Source organism: Helicoverpa zea, chromosome 31 (genome assembly GCF_022581195.2).
Source record: "Helicoverpa zea isolate HzStark_Cry1AcR chromosome 31, ilHelZeax1.1, whole genome shotgun sequence".
NCBI classification, from domain to species: domain Eukaryota; kingdom Metazoa; phylum Arthropoda; class Insecta; order Lepidoptera; family Noctuidae; genus Helicoverpa; species Helicoverpa zea.
The window spans coordinates 11,362,945-11,386,045 of record NC_061482.1 but is presented as its reverse complement, the minus strand read 5'-3'; the positions used below and the strand labels follow the sequence as shown (position 1 = coordinate 11,386,045).

General features: G+C 39.9%; 3 protein-coding genes across 8 annotated transcripts in view; 2 read left to right on the top strand and 1 right to left on the bottom strand.

Annotated features, from left to right (window-relative positions):
- Positions 1–13,472, top strand: part of LOC124644850 (SPARC-related modular calcium-binding protein 2) — a 33,470-nt gene extending 19,998 nt beyond the window's left edge. For 2 of the 5 annotated variants that reach the window (XM_047184456.1, XM_047184460.1), the window contains 7 exons: positions 6,705–6,831; positions 9,533–9,634; positions 10,149–10,264; positions 10,875–11,082; positions 11,220–11,313; positions 11,556–11,812; positions 12,073–13,472. In XM_047184456.1, the coding sequence (XP_047040412.1) occupies positions 6,705–6,831; positions 9,533–9,634; positions 10,149–10,264; positions 10,875–11,082; positions 11,220–11,313; positions 11,556–11,812; positions 12,073–12,152 (984 nt within the window). In that variant the 3' untranslated portion in view covers positions 12,153–13,472. The remainder of the gene's footprint in view (positions 1–6,704; positions 6,832–9,532; positions 9,635–10,148; positions 10,265–10,874; positions 11,083–11,219; positions 11,314–11,555; positions 11,813–12,072) is intronic. The other 3 variants (XM_047184458.1, XM_047184457.1, XM_047184459.1) reach the window with 3 other exon arrangements.
- Positions 431–3,038, top strand: LOC124644851 (succinate--CoA ligase [ADP/GDP-forming] subunit alpha, mitochondrial-like). Its single transcript, XM_047184461.1, has one exon. The coding sequence runs from the start codon at positions 709–711 to the stop codon at positions 1,705–1,707; it is 999 nt and encodes a 332-aa protein (XP_047040417.1). The 5' UTR covers positions 431–708; the 3' UTR covers positions 1,708–3,038.
- A 105-nt stretch (positions 13,473–13,577) lies between the features above and the next one.
- On the bottom strand, positions 13,578–23,063 carry LOC124644848. Of its 2 annotated transcripts, XM_047184454.1 has the most exons (9): positions 22,723–23,063; positions 21,436–21,639; positions 20,388–20,498; positions 19,522–19,671; positions 17,981–19,260; positions 16,529–17,783; positions 16,143–16,261; positions 15,149–15,542; positions 13,578–14,559 (listed from the first exon to the last, which is right to left on the bottom strand). In XM_047184454.1, exons 1-9 carry the CDS (start codon positions 22,907–22,909, stop codon positions 14,357–14,359), a joined length of 3,903 nt encoding a protein of 1,300 aa, XP_047040410.1. In that variant the 5' UTR covers positions 22,910–23,063; the 3' UTR covers positions 13,578–14,356. The 2 variants fall into 2 exon arrangements, with proteins under 2 accessions (XP_047040410.1, XP_047040411.1); XM_047184455.1 differs by lacking the exon at positions 21,436–21,639.
- Positions 23,064–23,101: the final 38 nt, after the last annotated feature.

Sequence of the window (23,101 nt, the reverse complement as noted above, 5' to 3'; positions counted from 1 at the left end):
GAGCACGACGGATTATGTCATTGATATTCGCATGCCGTGCAAATCGTCCCGCGCTGCGGCTGCACGACAAGCCGTGGTGTCCAAGGCTGCTGACAGCTTCACCACAGTGGCAGCGGTGAGGAGAGCAGCACGGAGCACCCAAACGCAAGCAAACAGCAAGCCGGAAAGTGGTGTCGTCAAACAATGTGCCTATGTTTGACGACGGAAGTGCCAGAAGCCATAGACCCGACTCCCATTCGCCCACAGCCAGAAGGCGCGCTCGCTCTGCAGAAGAAATTGACGTATTTAGCAGATTATTCCGTATAACTCTGCAGAGCGGCTCATCCCACTGTCTCTGGGAGGACGGGTTGACGGGTGGATCAGTATTCGGGCAGGTGATTTTCCAAGCCTCTAGAATTAGAGAAGAATTTTCCTGGTCAATTGCTCAGTACCATGGACGGAGGATATAAAGGCCGGTAGGCTAATACTTGAAATTTTGCGGATATTGAATAGATTATACTTTGGCTGACTGAAAGCTTATAGACTAATTGCTTCACAGAACTTGGTACAAAGTAGATCACAATTATTTTTTTGAATTGGTTCTCATTTCACAATTAATTATTTGACTGGATGGATCCCTTATATACAGAAGTGTCATTCTAAATGTCATGTCTCATGAAGAATGTCATACTAAATTCTTTCCTTTTTTCTTAAGCTTATAACTGTAAAATGGCTGTGCCAATCCGGAATTCATGTTTGTTTAAAGATGTTTTGAAGTTGTCTACTGCCTTCGTCAGATACTCATCAGATTATGCCGTCTCAAATTGTAATCTAATGCTGACAAAAGAGACGAAAGTTATTATACAGGGATTCACTGGAAAGCAGGCTACATTCCACGCTAAGCAAGCAGCTGAATATGGCACAAACATTGTTGGTGGAGTATCGCCAAAGAAGGCAGGCCAAACACATCTGGGCAAACCAGTATTTGCCACAGTGAAGGAAGCAATGGCTGCAACGGGTGCTACAGCTACAGCCATTTATGTACCGCAGAGAGTTTGTGCTAAGGCCATAATGGAAGCCATTGAAGCAGAAGTTCCCCTCATTGTCAGCATCACAGAGGGTATTCCTCAGCATGACATGGTACGTGTAAAGCACGCGCTTTTAAGGCAGTCCAAGTCTCGACTATTGGGCCCTAACTGCCCAGGCATTATCTGTCCGCCCGCTAAATGCAAGATTGGTATAATGCCAGGTTCCATTCACAAAGCGGGGTGCATCGGTGTTATATCTCGATCAGGCACCCTCACTTACGAGGCTGTCCAACAGACCACCGAGGAAGGGCTGGGCCAGACGCTTTGCATTGGTATTGGTGGTGATCCATTCAACGGTACTAATTTTATCGACTGCTTAGATATTTTCCTGAAAGACACCAATACGAAAGGAATTGTTCTCATCGGAGAAATCGGCGGCAACGCTGAAGAGATGGCATCTGATTTTCTCATAGAACACAATTCAGGGCCGAATGCAAAGCCAGTTGTATCCTTCATTGCTGGAATTACAGCCCCACCCGGCAGGCGAATGGGTCACGCCGGTGCCATCATTTCAGGCGGCAAGGGAGGCGCTCAGGACAAAATTAAGGCATTAGAAAAAGCTAACGTGATCGTCAGCCGCTCCCCAGCCAAAATGGGTGAACTACTGGCTAAAGAAATGAAACGATTAAATATAGCCTAAACGAGACGTTATACATAGCATTGATGAAGACTAAAATCCTACTATTTGCACGGAAGAAAGGAGAGAACACAGAATATTTATGTGGATAATCTTGATTATTACGTTATTATACACGCGTACCTAAATTCTTTTGTAGTGAATGTAATATATACCGTTCTCTGACGTTGGTGGTTTATTTTTATTTACACAGTTAATCTAGAGCCTGAGAAAGGTCGAGGGCTACTTTTTATCCGGGTATTTTTATGTATGAAGTTTTTCTCTGGACGAGAGTAGAACCGCGGGAAACAGGATTAAGGAGATGAATCATTTTGATATGTTTCCTACCTCGAAGGTATAATTGAATTTATAGACGTTTGGTGTGAATACATGCATTAATGTTGGCACTTGACGCCAGTACTTGACTGTTTTTATTTGTTCATCGCGCTGAGCATCCTGTATCTACCTGGCTATCTATAATTATGTCTTGAACTTTAACCCTTCTGCACGTGACTTTTAATTCATTTCTACACACCTATAGGTAGAAACCACGTTTTAGAAAACTATGTTACCTAAGTTCTGCTTTGAAAGACAATGGAAAGTTGCGGAATGCGGGATCATAACTAGTTGAATGAAAATAAATTGGTATCGAACAGATTTTTATTTCGTTTTGGATATTAGTTATCTGCCTTAGATACCTACCGAGGAGTTCCCGATAGGCTCAGGCATATTATCCGTTCTCTCTTTACTCTCCGACGCTTCTGAATAATCAGGTGTAGGACTGACTCCGAGTCACAAGCGCTTCACCGATATCTTTCACCCTCGGAAGTACTTTTGAAAGTTCCTAAAAATTACCTATAGTAACAGATATTAGAGATTTTCACCTTCAGTTCTCGGTCAAGCTGAGGCAAGGACCGACCTACTCGTCTTAAAACCACACGACTCTCGCATAGATATAACTCATGTAATTGTTGCCACACGATCGTCCTACATCCGCTATTGTATGTGAACTGTGTAGGGCACGGTATAGGGCCCTGAGTAGTCTCAGCGTTACGTGATGCCCTGTGCTATTCTACTTTCATCCATGAGTCCTACGTACGCAATAGCGAAAGGTTTAAAACCTATTAATTTACTCGATTTGTTATGTTGCCTACTCTATGTAAAATTTATTTTTATAAAGTTCCTGAAGACTGATATTTAAAACTGAATAATTTTTCATCACGTCATTACCAGCCTATTAATTTGATCCACTTCTGAGCAATGGTCAGTTACTGCGATTACCGCGCTTGCTGTGACAACTTCACAAATCCAGATGTCCTCGGGATGTTACAAACATAGTATTGTTTCATTTATTTAGGTACTGCTATAATCTATACATATGATGATGATGATGATGTCCTCCTAGCCGATTATCGGCTACGGCGGCTGTTCTCATGTAAGGAGATTAGCCAACTACGCAGGACATATTATAGTGCACGAGCATTTGCGCAGACACAGGTGCACTCACTATTCCTTCACTCTCATAGCCCGATGGGACGGCAATCCGACACGACCGGAGAGAGATCAGGCGCAGGACCGACATTTACGTGCTCTCCGATGCACGGGTGTATCAATCACCAGCTTCCAGGCTCCGGGCTACTTTGTGAAAGTCTTCTAAAACCCACAAAGCGATTTCGGCCCGACTCGGGAATCGAACCCGAGACCTCGTGCTCAGCAGCCACACTTGCGACAGCTAGACCAACGAGGCAGTTCTCTATACATATACCCACGAATTAAAGTTAGATCGAGACACAAGAAAGGGATTAATTACCATACACTTTCTTGTATTGTGTGTTTGTTGTGTGTTTTCATCGGTTTAGAATTGTATTAACTAACTGTGAATCAACTTGACTCTGGGGGATCGGGGAGTTGGTGAGAGCACCCAAATTGGATAAAATAATAATAAAGTTCATATTTTGTCACCCGTTACATTTTTGGACGAAGTTATCCTTACGAATAACTACCGGATATATCGTGAAAGACGGGACGGTTGACATATGTCGGGCATGTCACCATCCGGGTGAGTCTATCATGGTATGATCATGGTCTATCAGACATATTATATCTGGTTGTTCTCGTTTGGCTAATGGTGAATATTTGCACAGACATAACCAAGTGGCCAAGATCATCCACCAGCAGCTTGCTCTGCAATACAATACTATAGTATACCTTAATAGTAGTAATAATAAGCCCCGCAGGGCATCTGAGGCGGATGACGGGGAGTAGCGACCCCGCGGGGCTATATATCCGAGTGCTCCAGGGAGAGTATACTGTCCCCCACCTCCGGCTTGCCGGAGTGAAGCATGACGGGGGATAGGTCTCCCGCCTCTTGGCTTGCCTTCATCGGCCGGTCAGAGTGGAGTCGCTAGAGCAAGGTTAGTCCTGCTCGGAGGGTAGGTGCCTCGTGGTAAGTGGCGAGTGGGCCGGTGATGCTGGACCCACAGGGAGCGCGTGATCTGCGTTTAAAGTCCGCCGAGGTATCCTCACCCTTCTCAGCCGCTCATGTCCCTGTTGCCCTCTTGTTGCTTTTCAGTGACTGATTCCCGGGGGCCCAGTAAGTGAGTTGGCGAGTCTCCACCTGCCATTTTAACATGTATTTAATACATTGTCATCGGCAGGTGCCATAGTTCCCGTAGTTTCCCCATTCCTAGTCCATTAGCATCCCATCACAATAGCCTAAGTAGTTTTTATCCATAGTTAGCAATAGTTTAGCACAGAACCGGGGACTGTTCTTGGGTACATTTCTATAGTGTATACAGGGATAATCGTCGGTTTTGTGTTACCATTTCATTAAAGTTGTCTCAAAAGGGCTTCAGCGTGTTGGCTTCGGCCCCACGTTCGCCTTCCAAAAACCCGGGACTCTGTAGTCCCGTGGTCGGTTAGAGACATACAAAAGTAATAATAATAGTAATAATAGGCCCCGCAGGGCATCTGAGGCGGATGACGGGGAGTAGCGACCCCGCGGGGCTATATATCCGAGTGCTCCAGGGAGAGTATACTGTCCCCCATCTCCGGCCTGCCGGAGTGAAGCATGACGGGGGATAGGTCTCCCGCCTCTTGGCTTGCCTTCATCGGCCGGTCAGAGTGGAGTCGCTAGAGCAGGGTTAACAGCCCAATCGGAGGGTAGGGTGCCTCGTGGTAAGTGGCGAGTGGGCCGGTGATGCTGGACCCACAGGGAGCGCGTGATCTGCGTTTAAAGTCCGCCGAGGTATCCTCACCCTTCAGCCGCTCATGTACCTGTTGCCCCCTTGTTGCGATTTAGCGACTGATTCCCGGGGGCCCAGTAAGTGAGTTGGCGAGTCTCCACCTGCCATTTTTACGTGTATTTATTACATTGTTATCGGCAGGTGCCATAGTTCCCGTAGTTTCCCCATTCCTAGTCCACTAGCATCCCATCACAATAGCCCAAGTAGTTTTCATCCATAGTTAGCAATAGTTTAGCACAGAACCGGGGATTGTCCTTGGGTACATTTCTATAGTGTATACAGGGATAATCGTCGGTTTTGTGTCACCATTTCATTAAAGTTGTCTCAAAAGGGCTTCAGCGTGTTGGCTTCGGCCCCACGTTCGCCTCCCAAAAATCCGGGACTCTATAGTCCCGAGGTCTGGTAGAGACATACAAGATAATAATAGCCCCGCAGGGCATCTGAGGCGGATGACGGGGAGTAGCGACCCCGCGGGGCTATATATCCGAGTGCTCCAGGGAGAGTATACTGTCCCCCATCTCCGGCCTGCCGGAGTGAAGCATGACGGGGGATAGGTCTCCCGCCTCTTGGCTTGCCTTCATCGGCCGGTCAGAGTGGAGTCGCTAGAGCAAGGTTAGTCCTGCTCGGAGGGTAGGTGCCTCGTGGTAAGTGGCGAGTGGGCCGGTGATGCTGGACCCACAGGGAGCGCGTGATCTGCGTTTAAAGTCCGCCGAGGTATCCTCACCCTTCTCAGCCGCTCATGTCCCTGTTGCCCTCTTGTTGCTTTTCAGTGACTGATTCCCGGGGGCCCAGTAAGTGAGTTGGCGAGTCTCCACCTGCCATTTTAACATGTATTTAATACATTGTCATCGGCAGGTGCCATAGTTCCCGTAGTTTCCCCATTCCTAGTCCATTAGCATCCCATCACAATAGCCCAAGTAGTTTTCATCCATAGTTAACAATAGTTTAGCACAGAACCGGGGATTGTCCTTGGGTACATTTCTATAGTGTATACGGGGATAATCGTCGGTTTTGTGTCGCCATTTCATTAAAGTTGTCTCAAAAGGGCTTCAGCGTGTTGGCTTCGGCCCCACGTTCGCCTTCCAAAAATCCGGGACTCTGTAGTCCCGTGGTCGGTCAGAGACATACAAGGTAATAATAGTAGACCTTGAGGTACCGTACTACAAGTATGCGCCCGACCCAGTTCTCGAAAAGGACCATATCACGTTGTACTGGGATCGATCTATCATCACTGACAGGACTATTGTAGCTAATAAGCCTGATATTGTGGTGATAGATCGATTAGCGCGCCGCGCGATGATAATTGATGTCGCCGTTCCGCATGACGAGGACCTTGTGAAAGCTGAGAAAGAGAAACAAATAAAGTATCTCGACTTAGCGCACGAGATTGTCGCCATGTGGAGTATCGACAAGGCTGTTATTGTGCCGATTGTCGTTACGGCCAATGGTTTAATAGCCAAGAGCCTCGACGAACACCTCAGGAGGCTCTCGTTGGGCGGCTGGATCAAGGGACTGATTCAGAAGGCAGTACTCCTTGATACGGCACGTATTGTGAGGAGGTTTCTGTCTCTGGGACCCTAACCACCGGTACCTTGGACCCTGTGCCCGATATCGGTGGCAACCTATTTTTTATATTTTTAAATGTTTTTTATTTTTATATTTAATATTTAAAAATGTAATAAATATGTGCAAGAATAAATAAATGAAAATCAACAAGTTCATATTTTAATGTTAGTCAATGTCTGAAGTTTTATTTATTTTTTTAAATATTTGTAGGTGGTGAAGCCGAAGCGCTGCGCACGCGCCTGGGCCCGAGGCTGCGACGGCGACGGCGATGGGGAGATAGCCCACGCAGAGTGGGTTGCTTGCCTTCTGGTCAACCCGGAACCCCCTGCACCGGACTGTGAGTACCTTAATGGTTACGTCCCTTTCCCCTACAGAACATGAACGCCCAACGTAACATCAAGACATTCAATGTAAGTTATACCATTAACAGCTCTTGAATACTAATGTTCGCAATCATTCATAGTCTTGCTCACTGATCGTGCTGTTGAAAACTATTCACTTGGGTCATCATAATCTTTGTCTGTTTCGTAGTGCTAATGAGTTTACTAGCTCAGAACCTAATTCAAACTTGTAGGATAATAATAAAGGCTATAAAAATAGGGAACGGCAGAAAGATCCATATCGTTTACACATATATTTTATTCATAGCTGCGGGAAAGACGTTATAAATCAATAAAAATGCAGAGTCATCCCCTGAGGTCATTAAAAATAGTTACCACCTACAAGGATCAAGAATAATTGGGGGGAATAATATTTTTAACGAGTGTCTTGGACTATGGAACGTTTAAGCCAATTATACAGTAGAGACATCATTTAGCTATAACACTTAACTTGTAGCATTTTATATTGATTGCATGGTCTGTTTTTAAAAAACTAGACTGGATTCCTCAGTTGCTAGAATCGAATAAATTAATCAATGTTATAGAATACGAGTACCTATCGAACGTGGATAACGAAACGTTTAATTGCTCCTGCAGTACCTAACTTGATGAAGTCAAATAAACGAGAACACGTCATATGACTAAGGGCTTACACATAGCGAAGAGTCGATGCAAATCTTCCATATTTGTTTTATAAAGCGTGATGCGAGAAGCATGAAGCCGACTTTTCACATCCTTACAACCTGAGATATAATATTGTATCGCTCGTCATGACGAGCAATACTTATATTATATCACAGTGAAAAGCCCGCTTGATTTTAAATATATAAATCACTGCCTCATCACATGAGATGAAGATAGAAAAGTAGATAGAAACGAGCTTTCAAAAACCTGGGAAATAGTGATTTTTTTTTAAAGCAATGGTGAAAAGTAAATATACATCGATATAGGAACTCTTTAAGCCTTGACTCAGAGTTATACCAATATGAACGGGGTCTTAAGCTGGCCATTAAGACATAGGTTGTGAATCTTATGCACAATAATCAGCAAACAATTTATAGACTTTAACGGTTTTAATTTAAAAGACTCGTTTAGCTATACGGTGCCAAGACTTGGCGCCAGTTCATAATTACCTACGTCTCATTTAAGATTTAGTAGGTAGACCGTAGACATTGGTAGTTTAATAACATTCGATTAAATACGGCAGGATTATTATAAAACAAAATCTGCAATTATCTATGTATTTAGTGAAACGAGATACCTACCTGTTGATATTTAAAATAGTTACATCGATCACAGGGCGATTAATGAAATAGGTGTAACTTACAATGACTCTTTATTACAGTCTTTTTAAAGAATGTTCTTGAGAGATAAATTATTGATACCTTTCGTACGGTACCAAGTCACAGAGTTTTTGTATAGCTTCATAAACAAACAATTAAACATATTGGGAAACATATGTGAATGTTTACTAAGAAGATTACCTAAGTACTAGGAGGAAATAAACTCTTTTGCAAAAAAAGCGGGCACCTATGGGAAATCTGAGTTTTAAGGACTTTACGTGTATTTTAAAGGGTTTGAATGATTGTAGTATGTTTCTAGCATCAAAAGGGTTAGCCAAGCATGCGTGAGAGTGTATTCTAAATTTGTATTTTGTACAATTGCTAAGAAATTGGTTAAACCTTGTTTTGGAGTAATTGCTGGCAGAAAGTTCGTCGGTGTTTTGAAAAGTTTTGGAAGTGATTTTCAGAAAACTGATAGTGCAGTTTTAATTCATGATTAATGTACCTTTTTATTAGATAAAACATTTTTGAAAAACTTTGCGTATTTGATAAAATTTTCACCTGCTCTAAATGGGCTATACTGATGATTGATGGCAATGTTAAGAGTTTCGGTATTTTAGTGTAAAGCGTTCTACTGTTTAAATATTGTACCCATGTGTTTTAAAATATCACTTTTTCATAATTAAACACTATTTAGAGGAGTATCAGTACATTGGACTGCGACAAAACCAATTTAAAGTAAGCAGTGCCGATCACAACTCGTCTCCTTTCGGACTTTAACATTTTTAAAAATCTTGAAATTCTACAAAATACAGAAAATAGCGCATAGACTGTGAGCACGAGGTCTTAAGGTCTCGTAAGGTCGTAAGGAACCTCGTCTCTTGGGAAACTCCGTAGACCTCCGAAGATCTATGAGTCTGAGCGTTCAAATAGCGTGTTTTCATCCCACTGAGATTGTGACTGACGTGTATATATATATATATATATATATATATAAATATTTAAAATAAATACATAAATACGCGGTGGACTCACATAGTCTTAGGACTAGAAGTCAGTAGACATAAGTTTGTGAGGCCAAGACAGCGAAAATTATAATTAAGTAAAAAAAATGAAAATAAAAGCGCGGACCCGCAAGTCTGCGGTAAGGTTTTATTAATAAAAAAACATAATAATTAGAGCTTTCTTCTTTATGTAACATAATTGGACTTATATAACCCCGTTATGCACTAATAATACAATCAAGTAGGTATTTACACATACACTTAACAACTGTTATAAATATTTATTTCACTTGAGCATGAATACCTGACCGATCATGTCCATTGCAAGATAACAATGCAAATGTGTGTGCAAACATAATAATAATATATAGTCTCTCTCCGTTTCTTCATGTCGTTGAATGCAGACGATGACAGCGGTCCGGAAGCGGAGCCAGATTACAACGAGGAGGACCCACCGCCTGACCCCAGTTCAGGTAACTTTACGGACCACATAATCATTTACCACCAGGTCCTTGACCTTATAAGTCTCATCATCATCTTCCGAGCCTTTCCCCAACTATGTAGGGGTCGGAATAAGACGGAATTAAGGGCCCCTATAAACCTAAGTGGACAGTGGCAGTGGACTGCGATAGGCTGATGATGATGATAAACCTAAGGGCCAATACTGGGTAGTACGGCAGGATGTTTTCGTCTTCCATCAAGCACCTTCCTAACCATGTCTTGGATAATTCTTGATAATTCTCCATCCCTATGGTCCGTCATCAGTAGTGTTATTCTTACATACCTATTGCAGCAACGGTGAAAGCAAATTTGCTCTGTACCTTTCAATATAAACATTTTAAACGCTTGTCAAAAATAGACATTTCATACAAATTAAGCCTTAACGTAAAAAACACCCCATCACCAATTGAGGCCTGAAGAAATTCAACCCAAAAAAAGGAAGACTACCTTATTGCCACCCATCTAAGTTCACTGCATTTTTCACAGTTTTACCCGGAATAGTCAGAAACTCGTTCGCACCAGACGGGTCTGACTCAGAATCCAGACGAGAAGATGAAGCCAATGACTGCCTGACTGACAGACAAGCGGTTTTGGACGAACAGGTAAAGTGATCTATGTTAAAAACATTTGTTTGTTTGCACGTGTTCTCATCGAGAGTTCAATACTCGAGCAAAATAAAATCTAGACCAGAAAAAAATGCAGTGCAGTGTGGTAGTGGGGGACCGAAAATACAGTAAAACCACAAAACTGCTGGGTACCGCTAGTTTACAATAGTTAGGTATAAGTAGGTATATGAAGGCTATCTAGCGCGAGGTCAAATTCAAAATGTAATCACCTATTACACAATTTAATAGGTAAGTATTCAATTTGCAAATTGAAATTCCACACTTGCTGCCGATAATAGGCTATTATTGAACTGATGTACCAAAGTGCAACAGTCAACGCGAAACAGGCACTTAATTCTGGTACCAATAGCACTAAATATAGCGAGTTATTGATTTCTATAAAGGCACTGGGCGTGCATAGTTAAGAGCACGTATGAATTTTATAATTATGTTCGTTTATGTCGTAATAATTCAGGTTTATTTCTGGCTTAGGTAATTTTATACGCCAGGATTTCACAAGAGATACCAAAAATAAGCAATTTCTTAAGTTTTTTTTTTTCTCGTAGCTTTCTATGTGTCAATTAAAATAATTACTTTGATTATCCAGAAAGCGGGCGGTGCTGCGCTCTATGTGCCCGAGTGTACCGGTGACGGCAGGTACGCTCGCGCTCAGTGCTACAGATCCACGGGCTATTGCTGGTGCGTCCACCAGGACACTGGCAAGCCGATCCCAGGCTCTTCAGTCAAGGACAGAAGGCCTGACTGCGACGCCGCCCCGCAGCATGCTAGTCCGATGAGAGGTACGGTCCTATCAGGCGAGTTTCCAAATGTATCTTTCTTTTAGAATATAATATCTATATCTAGTGAGAGTATTTTGTAATTAATTTTCTACCAAGCAACTTGTTAAACCAAACTACATTTGATACGAATTTAACAAATTCATTTTATCTAGGTTGTCCAGAACCAATGAAGAGCACTTTCTTGCGAGATCTGATGAGCTTCTTCGTATCGAAAATGACTACTTCCATTAATGGGACTGGTCCAGGGTAAGTATAACATGCACATAATTTTCTGTTATCTTCTATCAAAAGTACTCTGCATACTCATTTATAAACCATTCACTGCGAGATCTCAAGTAAAAACGTTAATTATAAACAAGGTCAAAAGTAAAGTGACGTAAGTATTAGATTTGGCTCAAAACACGAGTGTTTGCATGGTTAGCGGTCAAAAGGTTAATGACCTCATCTGAATGCTGTTTTGTTTAATTTATATCCTTGTTTTTAATCAGCGATATGGTGAAATGGGGAGCATCGAAAGAAGAGCAAGCGGCTACTTGGACGTACGTGATGTTAGACAAGGATAAAAACAAGGCGTTGGAGCGTCGCGAGTGGAAGGCGTTCCACCAGCTGATATCCAACGTCGAGCCCCTGAGGCGGTGTGGTAGGAAGCTGCCGAGGTACTGCGACGTCAACCACGATACCAAGATCAGTATTACAGAATGGATGGCGTGCTTAGAAGTCACACAAGGGTCACAGGCACCAACGAGTAAGAACTCAGTTCTATATTCAAAACTAGCCGTTTTCCCGCGGTTTCACCCGCGTCCTGTGAGAACTACTGCCCGTATCGGGATAAAATATAATCTTCGTTACTTGGCAAAGTGTTTGATAAAACTTCCAATTGATAGTTACACCCGCTTTCTGGGCAAACTATTTCCCGAATATAATAATATCATCAAATATAAGTTTCCAAACATACCCTCTCATAAACGTTTTAAGTGTGACTAATATATTCCATTTTATTTTCAGCTGAAGCGACCAAAGCGCCGTCCAATCCTAGACGGAAAGGTCCGAATCCGTTGGAGTCATTCTTGAAAGCCGATGATTGATTCATCGACATGTAAATGCTAACTGTGTCAATATATAGGACGTTTATAGTATTCGCGCCAGTGTTAGTTAAGAGAACAGTGTAGTGAAGTGTTTTCTAAACCTAGGAACAAACTGCTTATGGCTAAGCGAATGCAACGAGTAAACCATGGTGTTAAAACAAACGCAAAAATATTCCTTTGTTGAGGTACATTTTTCATCTTTGCAAATCATCTTGACAAAACATAGCTGGAAATAGAACAGTGTCTACTACTAGATATGCTACCTTCTTCCAATCATAATTTCTGCTTGTTGAAATGACTGGATGGATGTTCACAAATTTTGTTCTAGATTCATGACAAAATCGCCCACGGCACCGGGAAAAATCCAGAAGGTGCATAATTCTGAAATCAATGAATCAGCCTTATTTGTATTTATTAAAAATCCATTTGTGATTTGTATGATAACAGTATATATGTAGAATGCGACTTTATAATTATGATTTTCTTTTATGTGTATCAATACAAATCATTTGGTAACAAAGTTTTATACACCAGAAGTATTTCTGACCTCTAATAAGTAAGAAGTGGTCGTCGGTCCACCCGACTCGTGTGCTTTTTAGTATTATACGCCATAAATTTCCTACGCCTTAATATTTAATTCTAATTAGAGTTTCTAAAAGATTCTCAAACATTATAAATAGTAATAGTAAGTAGTCATTGTCGTAATTTATTGAAGTTGATACGAAACTGACTTTCACTAGTCGTGACGTTAACATATTCCGTATAGGAGTACTTTATTAAGTATCAAATTCGAATGTTGAAATGTATTCTGGTTTTTTCGTACAGTTGTTATTTATGTAGCTAATTCTTGTATTATGTACATAAACCAGTGTATCTAAGCTGCTAGATTAAAACTAATGTACTATATTGAATTTTATGAAAAAATATGAATAGCTTTCAAAATTTCTCTGTTATCCTATACCTGAAATGACTTCATAAAATGTATTTGTAATTTTGTCCTCAGAAACTATGTTACAAAAAAAAGATTCAATGTTCAGCTGTCGACGATTTTATCTATAACTATAATTACATACTAAAATTACACAGGGCCCGAATTTATGACATTTGCAAGTGATCCACTTCAACGAGTATACAATGATATTAATTCCCAGAAAGTATTTATGTTAGGTATGACACTATATTTTTACACCTAATAATAAACAAGCTTTTTTATTTAATATATGTAATTGTATAGTTTAATTTAATAAGTCATTGTCAATTTGTAAGGACTAATGTGATATTTCGTCATTACTATTGCTAAATAAATTAATTTAATATTTATACATTGTTTTATTTTCGAACTCTGGACGTCGGTGCCAATCTGTGTTAGATTATGAGAATGGGGTGTGGTATCTATTTGAATTTATTTAAATGAAATACGTAAAGTTATACATTTCAAATGTTTATTTTGCACTTTTGCACAAAATTCCAGTTTTGCGTACTTTTTTTAAATCTTTCGGCTATAGCCAACAATAATTTCTATTTTTATTAAGGCTATTACAGATCACATATAGAAAAGGTGAAATTAACTGAAACTTACCTTACTCCTAGTAATTAAGACTCGTATGAGCTGTTCGGTGTGTTATATGATAACAATAAACCTTTTGCATACGTTAATTATATTCTGTACACATAATATTACAACATAAAAGGTAATTTTTTTACTTCACCAAAAATGCGTTTACCAAAGGAGCGTTCGGAATATTTTTGTTGGAAATATTTCACGTATTTTATGGATATACCTTAATCTATGTTACTTGGAATATTACTTCAATCTACTAACGCATGCATCTAGGATTGGATTCTAAATAAATGAACCTGTTACATACAACATACAGTTGGTTCAAGAAGAGAAGCTCAAGAAATTAAAAACTTACAATGCACTTTCATCTGTAATAAGAGAATGAATTACAGAAAAGTAAGAAATATTTCCCTTTTTTTTAATTTCTTGCCTAGTCAAGTTTTGAAACCGTTTCAATAAATAGAAAAGTACTATACATAAAATGTACCCAAATAGATAACTATCATTTCTACACAACACGAATAATTGCGCTAAGCATAAATATTTACATAAACATTTTGTTTAACATAATGAGTGGAATTGACGTAAATAGATTTATTTCATGATTTGCCAAAGCTAGCCAACAGGGATGTACCCAAATAGTTTAGTCTGGAGTGAGTACTTCGCACTGCACAGTTTTTTTGTATTCGTCTATGGTGTCGGTGAGAATTTTCTGGAAGATGCTCTCGAATATCTGATTCTTAACTATAGCCTCATCGGTGTGCAGCGCAGTCCACTCGGGCTCGCAGCGACGCCACTCTGCGAATAGTATGTCGTCGATGTGGTCCGATCGCCGGCTTGACACTCCTGGCAAAAGAGAAAATAAGTATGAATATTTGTTAAGTTCACAATTAATTTTAATCTAGTACATGTTGAGAAAACCTGCATATAAAAACATCGTTCAATCGCCTACCCGCCTTTAGAAAGTGTGGTAATAACGCTAATGCTTTCCCTGCATGACAAGGGTCCTGAGTTCCAAATATAGTGGGATCTGCTGCCAGTCTAACTGGCTTCAGATGAGAACCAGTATTTTACATACAGTGACTGCCTGTCGGAAATCTTTAAATTGAGCATCCTGATACCATAGGTAATCATCATCCTCCGAGCCTTTTTTCTAACTATGTTGGGGTCGGCTTCCAGTCTAACCGGATTCAGCTGAGTACCACTCCTTTACAAGAAGCGACCGTCTATCTGACCTCCTCAACCCAGTTACCCGGGCAACCGAATACCCCTTGGTTAGACTGGTGTCAGACTTACTGGCTTCTGACTACCCGTAACGACTGCCAAGGATGTTCAATGACAGCCGGGACCATACAATACCATACCATACCATAGGTAATACTGGTTGCTTTTCAGACTTTCTGGCTAACTACTCTGTTGAAGACAAATCACTCACCAGACACAGCTGCGGGCGTAACACCAGTTAAAACCTCCTTGAGTTCCGTAGTGGTTTTACGCACTAGATCCTTCATTTGCACCTGAGGTTTCTGTGGCAATAAGTTGCACGCATCCCAAGGCTTATCGCTCTGATCTTGTTTATGCCTCTCGAGTGACTCGCGACAGTAATCTTGTACCAGCACATCGAAGGCATCGGTTTCATCACAGTATGTTCCATCAGGGTCTGTTATGTGTTTCTCAACTTTATCGTGTATGCGTTCATCGGGAGTGAACATGCGCGGAGGTTTCGGAGCTCGCGTTTCTGTCGTAGGCGGAGTGTATGGCGGTGGGGGCTTGTCAGGAATCTCTCGCACAACTAGCAGCCGACATTGCTGTTGTTCTAAAGCTTTTATCTGAAATTAAAGAAGATTGCCTTGATTGAAGACTCGGCTGGACATAGCAGAGCGTTCACGCTCGACTACTGAACATATGGATTACTTTCTAGGTCGAACGGCGTAGGCAGTGATTTGGCGTTTTGACGAGCGAGAATGGATACAGGCTAGAGTGTACAGTGATATTAAGCCGTTTACAAAATAAAAATAAACTACCAAATAAAAGGTACCTATTAATTCAAAAGTGGGAAAATATTATGAGTAAGAAGTGTCGTAGCCAGTGCATTTGTAAGGTTGCCTGAATTCGCTAACTCAGGAACTACTCGTCCGATTTGAAAAATTATTTTAGTTTTTTCCAGTTCTTTCAACCAAGGTCATTTCTAACACAGGGAATTTTAGCACTTTTGAATTAAAGCTTTTTACCTAGCAAGCAATAATTCAAACTATTTCTTGTCTTTGAACAACGGTTTAGTGATCCTGACTCAGTAGTCAGTCAGTACTGATAGACATTTTTCTTGTTCTTAATATCGCAGGACTCGACGTTGCACGCTAAAACGCCACGTTATATATACGCTCCGCCGTTCCTAGTTAGCGGCCTACTGAATAACATAAGGAACGTACTTCTCTTTCTATCTCAAGCTGCTGCCTGCGCAATTCCTCTGCTTCAACGTGGACGGGCGCCGTGAGCGAAGATATGGACGACCCGTTCCCAACTGGCTGACTACTCACGCTGTTTAATTCTGAAAAAAAAAAAGCACACGAACAGTTAAAAATGCACATACTGCAGGTGTCTATTGGTCCACGTAAACAACAAAGTTCTCTAAGAACGCTGCAGTTACAGCCCAATTAACTATGGCCCTGGTCCCGTACGAAATACCGCCCGTGCCAAATAAAATATAGGATATACCAATCGGGATTATTTTGGTTTTCCAACAGTGAAACCATTTTCAAATCAGTTTAGAAGTTTCTGATCCTTTGTAAAAAAAATATAGTTTGTGTGAACTTACCTGAAGCAGAGGATGCTGAAGATTTTGAAGTTAACCAAGTAGGAGCATCTGGCGGTGCGCTGTCCACGACGGCGGCAGCCCCGACGGGCACCGGCAGTGGTCCCGTCAGGGTTTGACTAGTTGCCGACTCCTTATCCAACGTAAAATCACTATCCGCTGGAACCGCTGACTCGCAAACACATGCCTCTTCTATTTCTTTTACCTTCTCCTCTATGAGACTAGAACTTTCGGCCTTTAACGTCGATTTCGACATGGTCTGACTGCATCGCTCCTCCAACTGCTCTGACCTAATTTCCACTGACTGTACACTCGAGTCTTTGATTTCATAAACCTTGCTCGACTGATGAATGTCAGGGTCTGGCGAGCAGGGGCGCGATTTATCTACTTCCTGCAGGTCTTTATAGTATTGATCAAATTCATCAATAAGACTCCGAGCGGTCGATGGAGAACTAGAAGATTTGTCCGAGTCTTTATTTTTTATCTGATCCATGAGTTTCTCGACGACGTCACTACCACTCAGGTTAGCGTTGTGATGATTGGATGAACTGACGATGTTTTTCAATGCCTCCTCGTTCACCTCATACTGTTTGCCGTTGCTGAAAATCTGTGGTAATGTCAAGTTATGAAATAGTATGTTGAGGTATCCGCCGTCGACGACTACGAAGTTTTCGTCGGCAGTGTCGGTGGCGTGGTCAACGAGCTCAGGCGTGGTGACGTCACTCGAGGTCTGCACGCACTTCTCAGCACTTGTGACGCTGGTGCCGCTCCCCATGGGCGCGGCCACCTCTTCACAAGCGACGGGATTGATTACCGGTTCCGAATTCCCCCTTGAAGTAGTGCTCTCTTCGCATCCACTACTCGATAAATCAAAGCATTTGAGAGGTGCAGCGTTCCTGTCAAATGTGCTCCTCTTTAACTTTTTCTTGCCAAGTATGATCTGTTCTACATCAACGTTGTTTTTGAGTTTGAGTTCAATATTCTTCTTGGTTTTCATAAGTGCCACTTTGCGCTTCTCGGAGAGCGTGAGCAGAGCCTTCCTCATGCGCTGCATCTCCCCGCACTCGTGCTGCAGCTTGAGCAGTGCACCGCGCTGTTTCTTCTTCAGCGTCGATATGTCCGTGTTATCGTGCTTCTTCTTCTTCTCCAACCAAAGAATTTGAGACTTAGTAAAATCTTTCAAGGCATCCTCTCGCATCTTCAATACAAATAAAAGGTTTCTTGCTCGTCTTTGCTCATCGCGAATGAGTAAATTAAGCTGAAATATAAATACATTAATGAGCAAAGGATTAGGTGAGCTTAGACTACAATAATCTATTCTGAAACGTGTTGCGGTAATTGCCTCAGTAACGATTAGCTGTACAATTAAATGTCAATGAAATACTAACGACATAAGAAATTGCGCCGTTGCACACTGGCAGCAAAAATATTTACAAATGAAAGAATAACACTCACCAGACAAAGACTCTTGGATGCTATTGTTTCGCTGTCGTCAATATTCGCGCCATTTTCAATCTTCGACAAGAAATTGTCGTATTCCGAATTCTTCGCGTCGAAGGTTGAGTCAAACAGCACAGAGTTGTTGACAAAATTCTCTACTTTGTTTTCTGAGTAACATTTACCGGCCAGCGAACAACTTTCCAAATATTGTAGCGATTCAAAAAACGAATCTATGAAGTTTAGCTCCCTCTGGAACTGTTCGCAAATATAATCGCTCTGCAATAAGCCGTTGTTAACTCTTATTGTGCTAATTATATCAGATGGTTTCATCAATTTATTAAAGACGTAAGAACAATTAAGAGACTTCAAATCGTTCAAACAGTTTAGGTATTCCTCTCTAGCAGTGGTCTTTTTTTTGTGCGAATCGTCTGACGATTCGTTTTCTTCAGCGTTCTTATCTTTCAATTCATTCTTGAACACAGACACAACACTCATAGGGTAATTTAATGGACTAGGCAACGGAGTAGTAGGTCTAACGTCATCATCATTACCAACTAATTGGATATTAAACTTTTGTCTAGTAGTGTACGTTACCGTAGCACGTCTAATTATATAAGAGGCACCTTGACAAAAACTTAAATCACTAGAAGTAACGTCTGCGTTACTAGGGACTATTTTTAAATGCGGCACATTGAGATTTGGCAATGACGTAGTGTTAAAGTTACTAGGATCCTCTTTGGGTTCGCACTTATCCTTTGTTAATGTTACATTTGGTATTTCGAGGCTATCGAACATTTCCTTTCTCAGATCAGTTTGCATAGTGCTTTCGCACATTGAGATGGCATTGATTGCCAAACCATCCATTTCTGTAATTCGGCTTACCGATGTCGGCAGTGGGTCAGTGGCCACTTCTGCATCTTTGTAGTGGATGGAATTATCCGTGTAACTCGCACAGTCTACAGTGGTTACAGTAGGCTCCACAAGAGGATCAGTCAAAGTGTGTACGTTCTTTCGATAATTATCTTCGATTGGAACATGTATCACTGTAAGGGGTCGACCTTTGTTTTGAATTTCTTTTATTAATGGTACCTTAGGTTTGTTCTGCACATGTGGTAGTTTGTTATGTTTAGGCTTTTCCGTAGGCTTTTTGTACGTAGCTGATTTACTTTTTAGATTATCATATAAGATGTGTTTAATTTTTGATAACTCTTTCTCACTTTCACTTGGTACTACTAAATTTTTGCTTATGCTAATTTTTGATGGGGGATTCAAACTTCTTGAGGTCCGCAATGGTTCTAAAAATAGAATGCACTAATTAAATCTTAGGTTAAGGAGTGTATTGCTGAACTACATTAATTAGCACAGTATTATGTATGCATCAATGTAAGGTGCAAAACAATACCAGATGGTTGGTAAAAATGTACTGAAAACTCGTAGTAGGTACAGAGCATCAAATCATGGACAACACGTAATCCAGTCAATACAATGTTTCATACAGTGGAGAACTATAAGGAAATATAAATAAGTATTTAATGTATTTTAGGGCAACAACTTACCTTTTTCCTTATCTTTCACATTTTTTATTTTATTATTTTCTGATATAATAGATGTAGGATTTTTGCCTCGAGGATTATGTGGAGGCACAGTCACTTCTTTCTTAATATTTGCACTGTTTGTTTTGGCACTAGTTTTTATCTCCTTGGGACCTGCAATAGTTAGATATATGTATTACAGAATGTTCATAATATGAAAATATAGTTTTTCAATTATATCACACAATCATTCCATAAAAATAATGATGTTATGATTGAAGTATAATACACACTCATCACTTTTTATAATAATTACAATTCAATTGTCTTCAGAAGACGACTTATAGCAAATCCAAATAAAATAATAAGTAGGTTACAATGATGTAATGTTTTAACTAGTTTGTTAATATTTTCTGAATAAGCACAACTGCAAATATTGTCTACTACTGCCACAGAACTATGCATTAATACAAAGTATTGTGACAGTTGGTCAATAGGTGTAATTTGCATAGTGAACATTTGTTTATCTCTCATGACCTGATATCTGGAGCGTCAAGTCACAATATATTTCTTGATGTTGACAATGCAAGCTAATAAACACAATAACATATAAATAACTATAATCAATGTAGCCAGTATCAATATGCGGAGTCTTTAGGCAATGAATCCATGGGTCACTTGTTATTTTTTCTTAATTATTAAATTATGCACATGCAGTATATATGCACAAAAGTGTATATCACACCAGCTATACCTATTTATTCCTACATATATGGCTAAAATATTCTTAGTACACTTAAAGAGACGAGAGTTCAACGGAATCAAGTAGTTGATAATGTAGCAAACATGACAATTAAAGCTATAAATAAATGTAGCAATGTAAAACTTACATTTTGGAGAACCTGATAATCTTGATGTGGTTCTATGAGAAAGCTGTTTATCCTTAAAATCTGCTTCCACCGATCTGTTTGAAGTTTTCACAGGCAATCTTTTTACTTTCACTAAAAGAATGTAAAATAATCAATGTACACAAAGTGAAATAAAGGTACGTTTAGGGAACTAGCTGCCGACTGCAACTGCCGACCCCACGTGCCGCAGCTGCACTACTAGTTTGCATGTATTCACATAAAATCGTTTTAGATCATTGTGCAGTCACCCTCAGATATCGCCTGATTTCATGCTGTACTTGCGGTCGGCAGTTACAGTCGGCAGCTCACTTCCTAAACGTACTTCTAAGATTAAAAGCTTTGAATAATTACATGTATAACATATAATTATGTTATCATATTATATTATACACATATAAATAAATTACGCATGCACACCAAAAGCAGGACATATCAGTGCAAAGCAGTGCAGTCTCAAAGTAACGATTACAGAATCACATCAGTTTTTTTGCAGTGTTTAGGTGCGTCATTGAGATACACATATGTTTATATTTTCAATTTCATCCTTACAGTACTTATGATACTCTGGCTCATGTTTCGGATGAGTATGTTATTATCTATCAATGTTCCAATAAAAAATATTTTAAGTACTAATATAGAGGACATAGGAACACCAGTTCTACTTATATGGCGTATTCGTTTTTATTGTGTAGCTGTCTTAATACCTAATAACCAATCAAAGCCTTCCGCGATACAAGACTGAAAGCATTTTTCAAATTGGACAAGATGTTTCTGAGATTAGTGAGTCCACACAAAAACTCTTCAGATATCACATTAGCACAGTACAGGTGTAAAAAAAAGGATATCGCAATAACGCAAGCGGTAATATCAAAAGCTAATAACATATTTCTTAATCATAGGAACACTTAACAATAACAATAATCAGAAAATAACAAGAATGGAGACATGCAACTTGATTCTGGTCCCGCAGTGGGCTCAATATCAAGTTTCAAGTCTTGTCTCATGTATGTAAGTTGTATAATATACTAACAAAATTTTGGATGCAGATCATTTTCATCATCTTCTGATATTGTGACGATTTTCCTTTTGGTAAAATTTGCTGACGCCATTATCGGAGATGGTGTGGTAGGGTTGTGCATCAAAGACCTATTTGTTCTCATTAACTCATCATCATCAAGAGCTATTATGCGTCGCAGCCGCGGATGCAATGTGTAACTGTGTGGTGGCCATGACACTGTTGGAATAAAATATTGCTGTTAGACAAGTCACATTTTCAATATGACTATATAAATGACTAGCCGTTTTCCCGCAGTTTCACGCGCGTCCCGTGGGAGCTACCGCCAGCACCGGGATAAAATATAGCCTATGTTACTCGCAGATAATGTAGCTTTCTAATGGTGAAAGAATATTTAAAATCGGTCCAGTAGTTTTTGAGTTTATCCATTACAACCAAACAAACAAAGTTTTCCTCTTTATAATATTAGTATAGATGGAGACAAGACAAACAAATAGATCATTAGTTGAATTAACAGGATAGCCATAAATATACCTTTTGTTTTTTTGTTACTTATGCTACAATCCATGCTGCTGTGCCTATGCTAAAATTCATGGATCATATTGCATTTTTAAAAGGAATTGAAACCTCAGGTTTCAGCTTTATGACTTGTGTACATATTTAAAGCCTTGTGATCCAAGGTGACCAAGGATCTAAGGTGTAATATAAAAATTCAGAACCTTTACTAACTGAACGTATACTACTTTTTGAGTAGACATTAAACTAAAAATAAAGAATCTTGAAAAACTACTAAAAACTCAGTGTCAACATGAAGTATGGCTAAAATTGAACATAATTAACTACATTAATAAGAGTTTCTTAGTGAACTTAATCATTATTTAAGCACCAGTTCGAATGTTTAATATGTATTTGTGTGGAAAGCCCTATCAAGATAGTTTATGTGTTTAGTAAAATGCCTGCAGTAGTGTCAATGGACTCTTGGAACACCAGATTCATAGTAGTTTACATTATGATGTGACTAGATTATATGTTTAGGCTTCAAATTGTATACAGAACTTAAGGTTATCATGTCAGAAAGAATCACTTAGTAACCTCCCCTGTAACTACCAGTGCATTGTCTTAGTACCTATTAGGTATATTTGCTCCTAAGTTATTATTAAAATGTAGCAAAAAATAACATGGACATATTAAAAAGCAAAAATGTGCAGAAGTACTAAAAACAGATGCGTCATCGTCTATACAGTGCTCATGCAAACATCACGGGAAACCATGGATCTAAGAAAAAAACAATAGCACCCTCACCTTTAGAGTCAAACTCGAATTCTGGAAGCTTGGTATATTTTGTTACAGTATTCTTTTGTTTTAATTGCGTGGGATAATTGTGCCCATCTATTTTCAAATAGAAATCGTACACAGCATTTTTATCGGCATCAGTTTTTGTTGATGCCGATGCATCCATTATATTTCGAATACTAGAAAATTTGTGCATAAATTATGGTGCCAGACATTTTACTTAATATCCGGAATAAATAGATAAGCGCAAACACCAGCACAGTGTTGTTTGGGTTAATTTTGCTAGTTTCTATCACATTTTTTAATTTTATTTGTTGCACGAAGATTTTTCTGAAGTGATCAAGTAAAAGTTGCTTGTCAATAAATTTTAAACAACTTATGGTTTTTA

What these genes read in the sequence shown, in the direction of transcription:
- LOC124644851 (XM_047184461.1), top strand. Translation starts at nt 709, where the DNA reads ATGGCTGTGCCAATCCGGAATTCATGTTTGTTTAAAGATGTTTTGAAG.
- LOC124644848 (XM_047184454.1), bottom strand. Translation starts at nt 22,909, where the DNA reads ATGCACAAATTTTCTAGTATTCGAAATATAATGGATGCATCGGCATCA. An exon ending in TGATCTGCATCCAAAATTTT is followed by an intron (nt 20,499 to 21,435) that starts GTTAGTATATTA and finishes ACATTCTTTTAG; the next exon opens with TGAAAGTAAAAAGATTGCCT. An exon ending in TACGCCCGCAGCTGTGTCTG is followed by an intron (nt 14,560 to 15,148) that starts GTGAGTGATTTG and finishes CTCTTTTGCCAG; the next exon opens with GAGTGTCAAGCCGGCGATCG.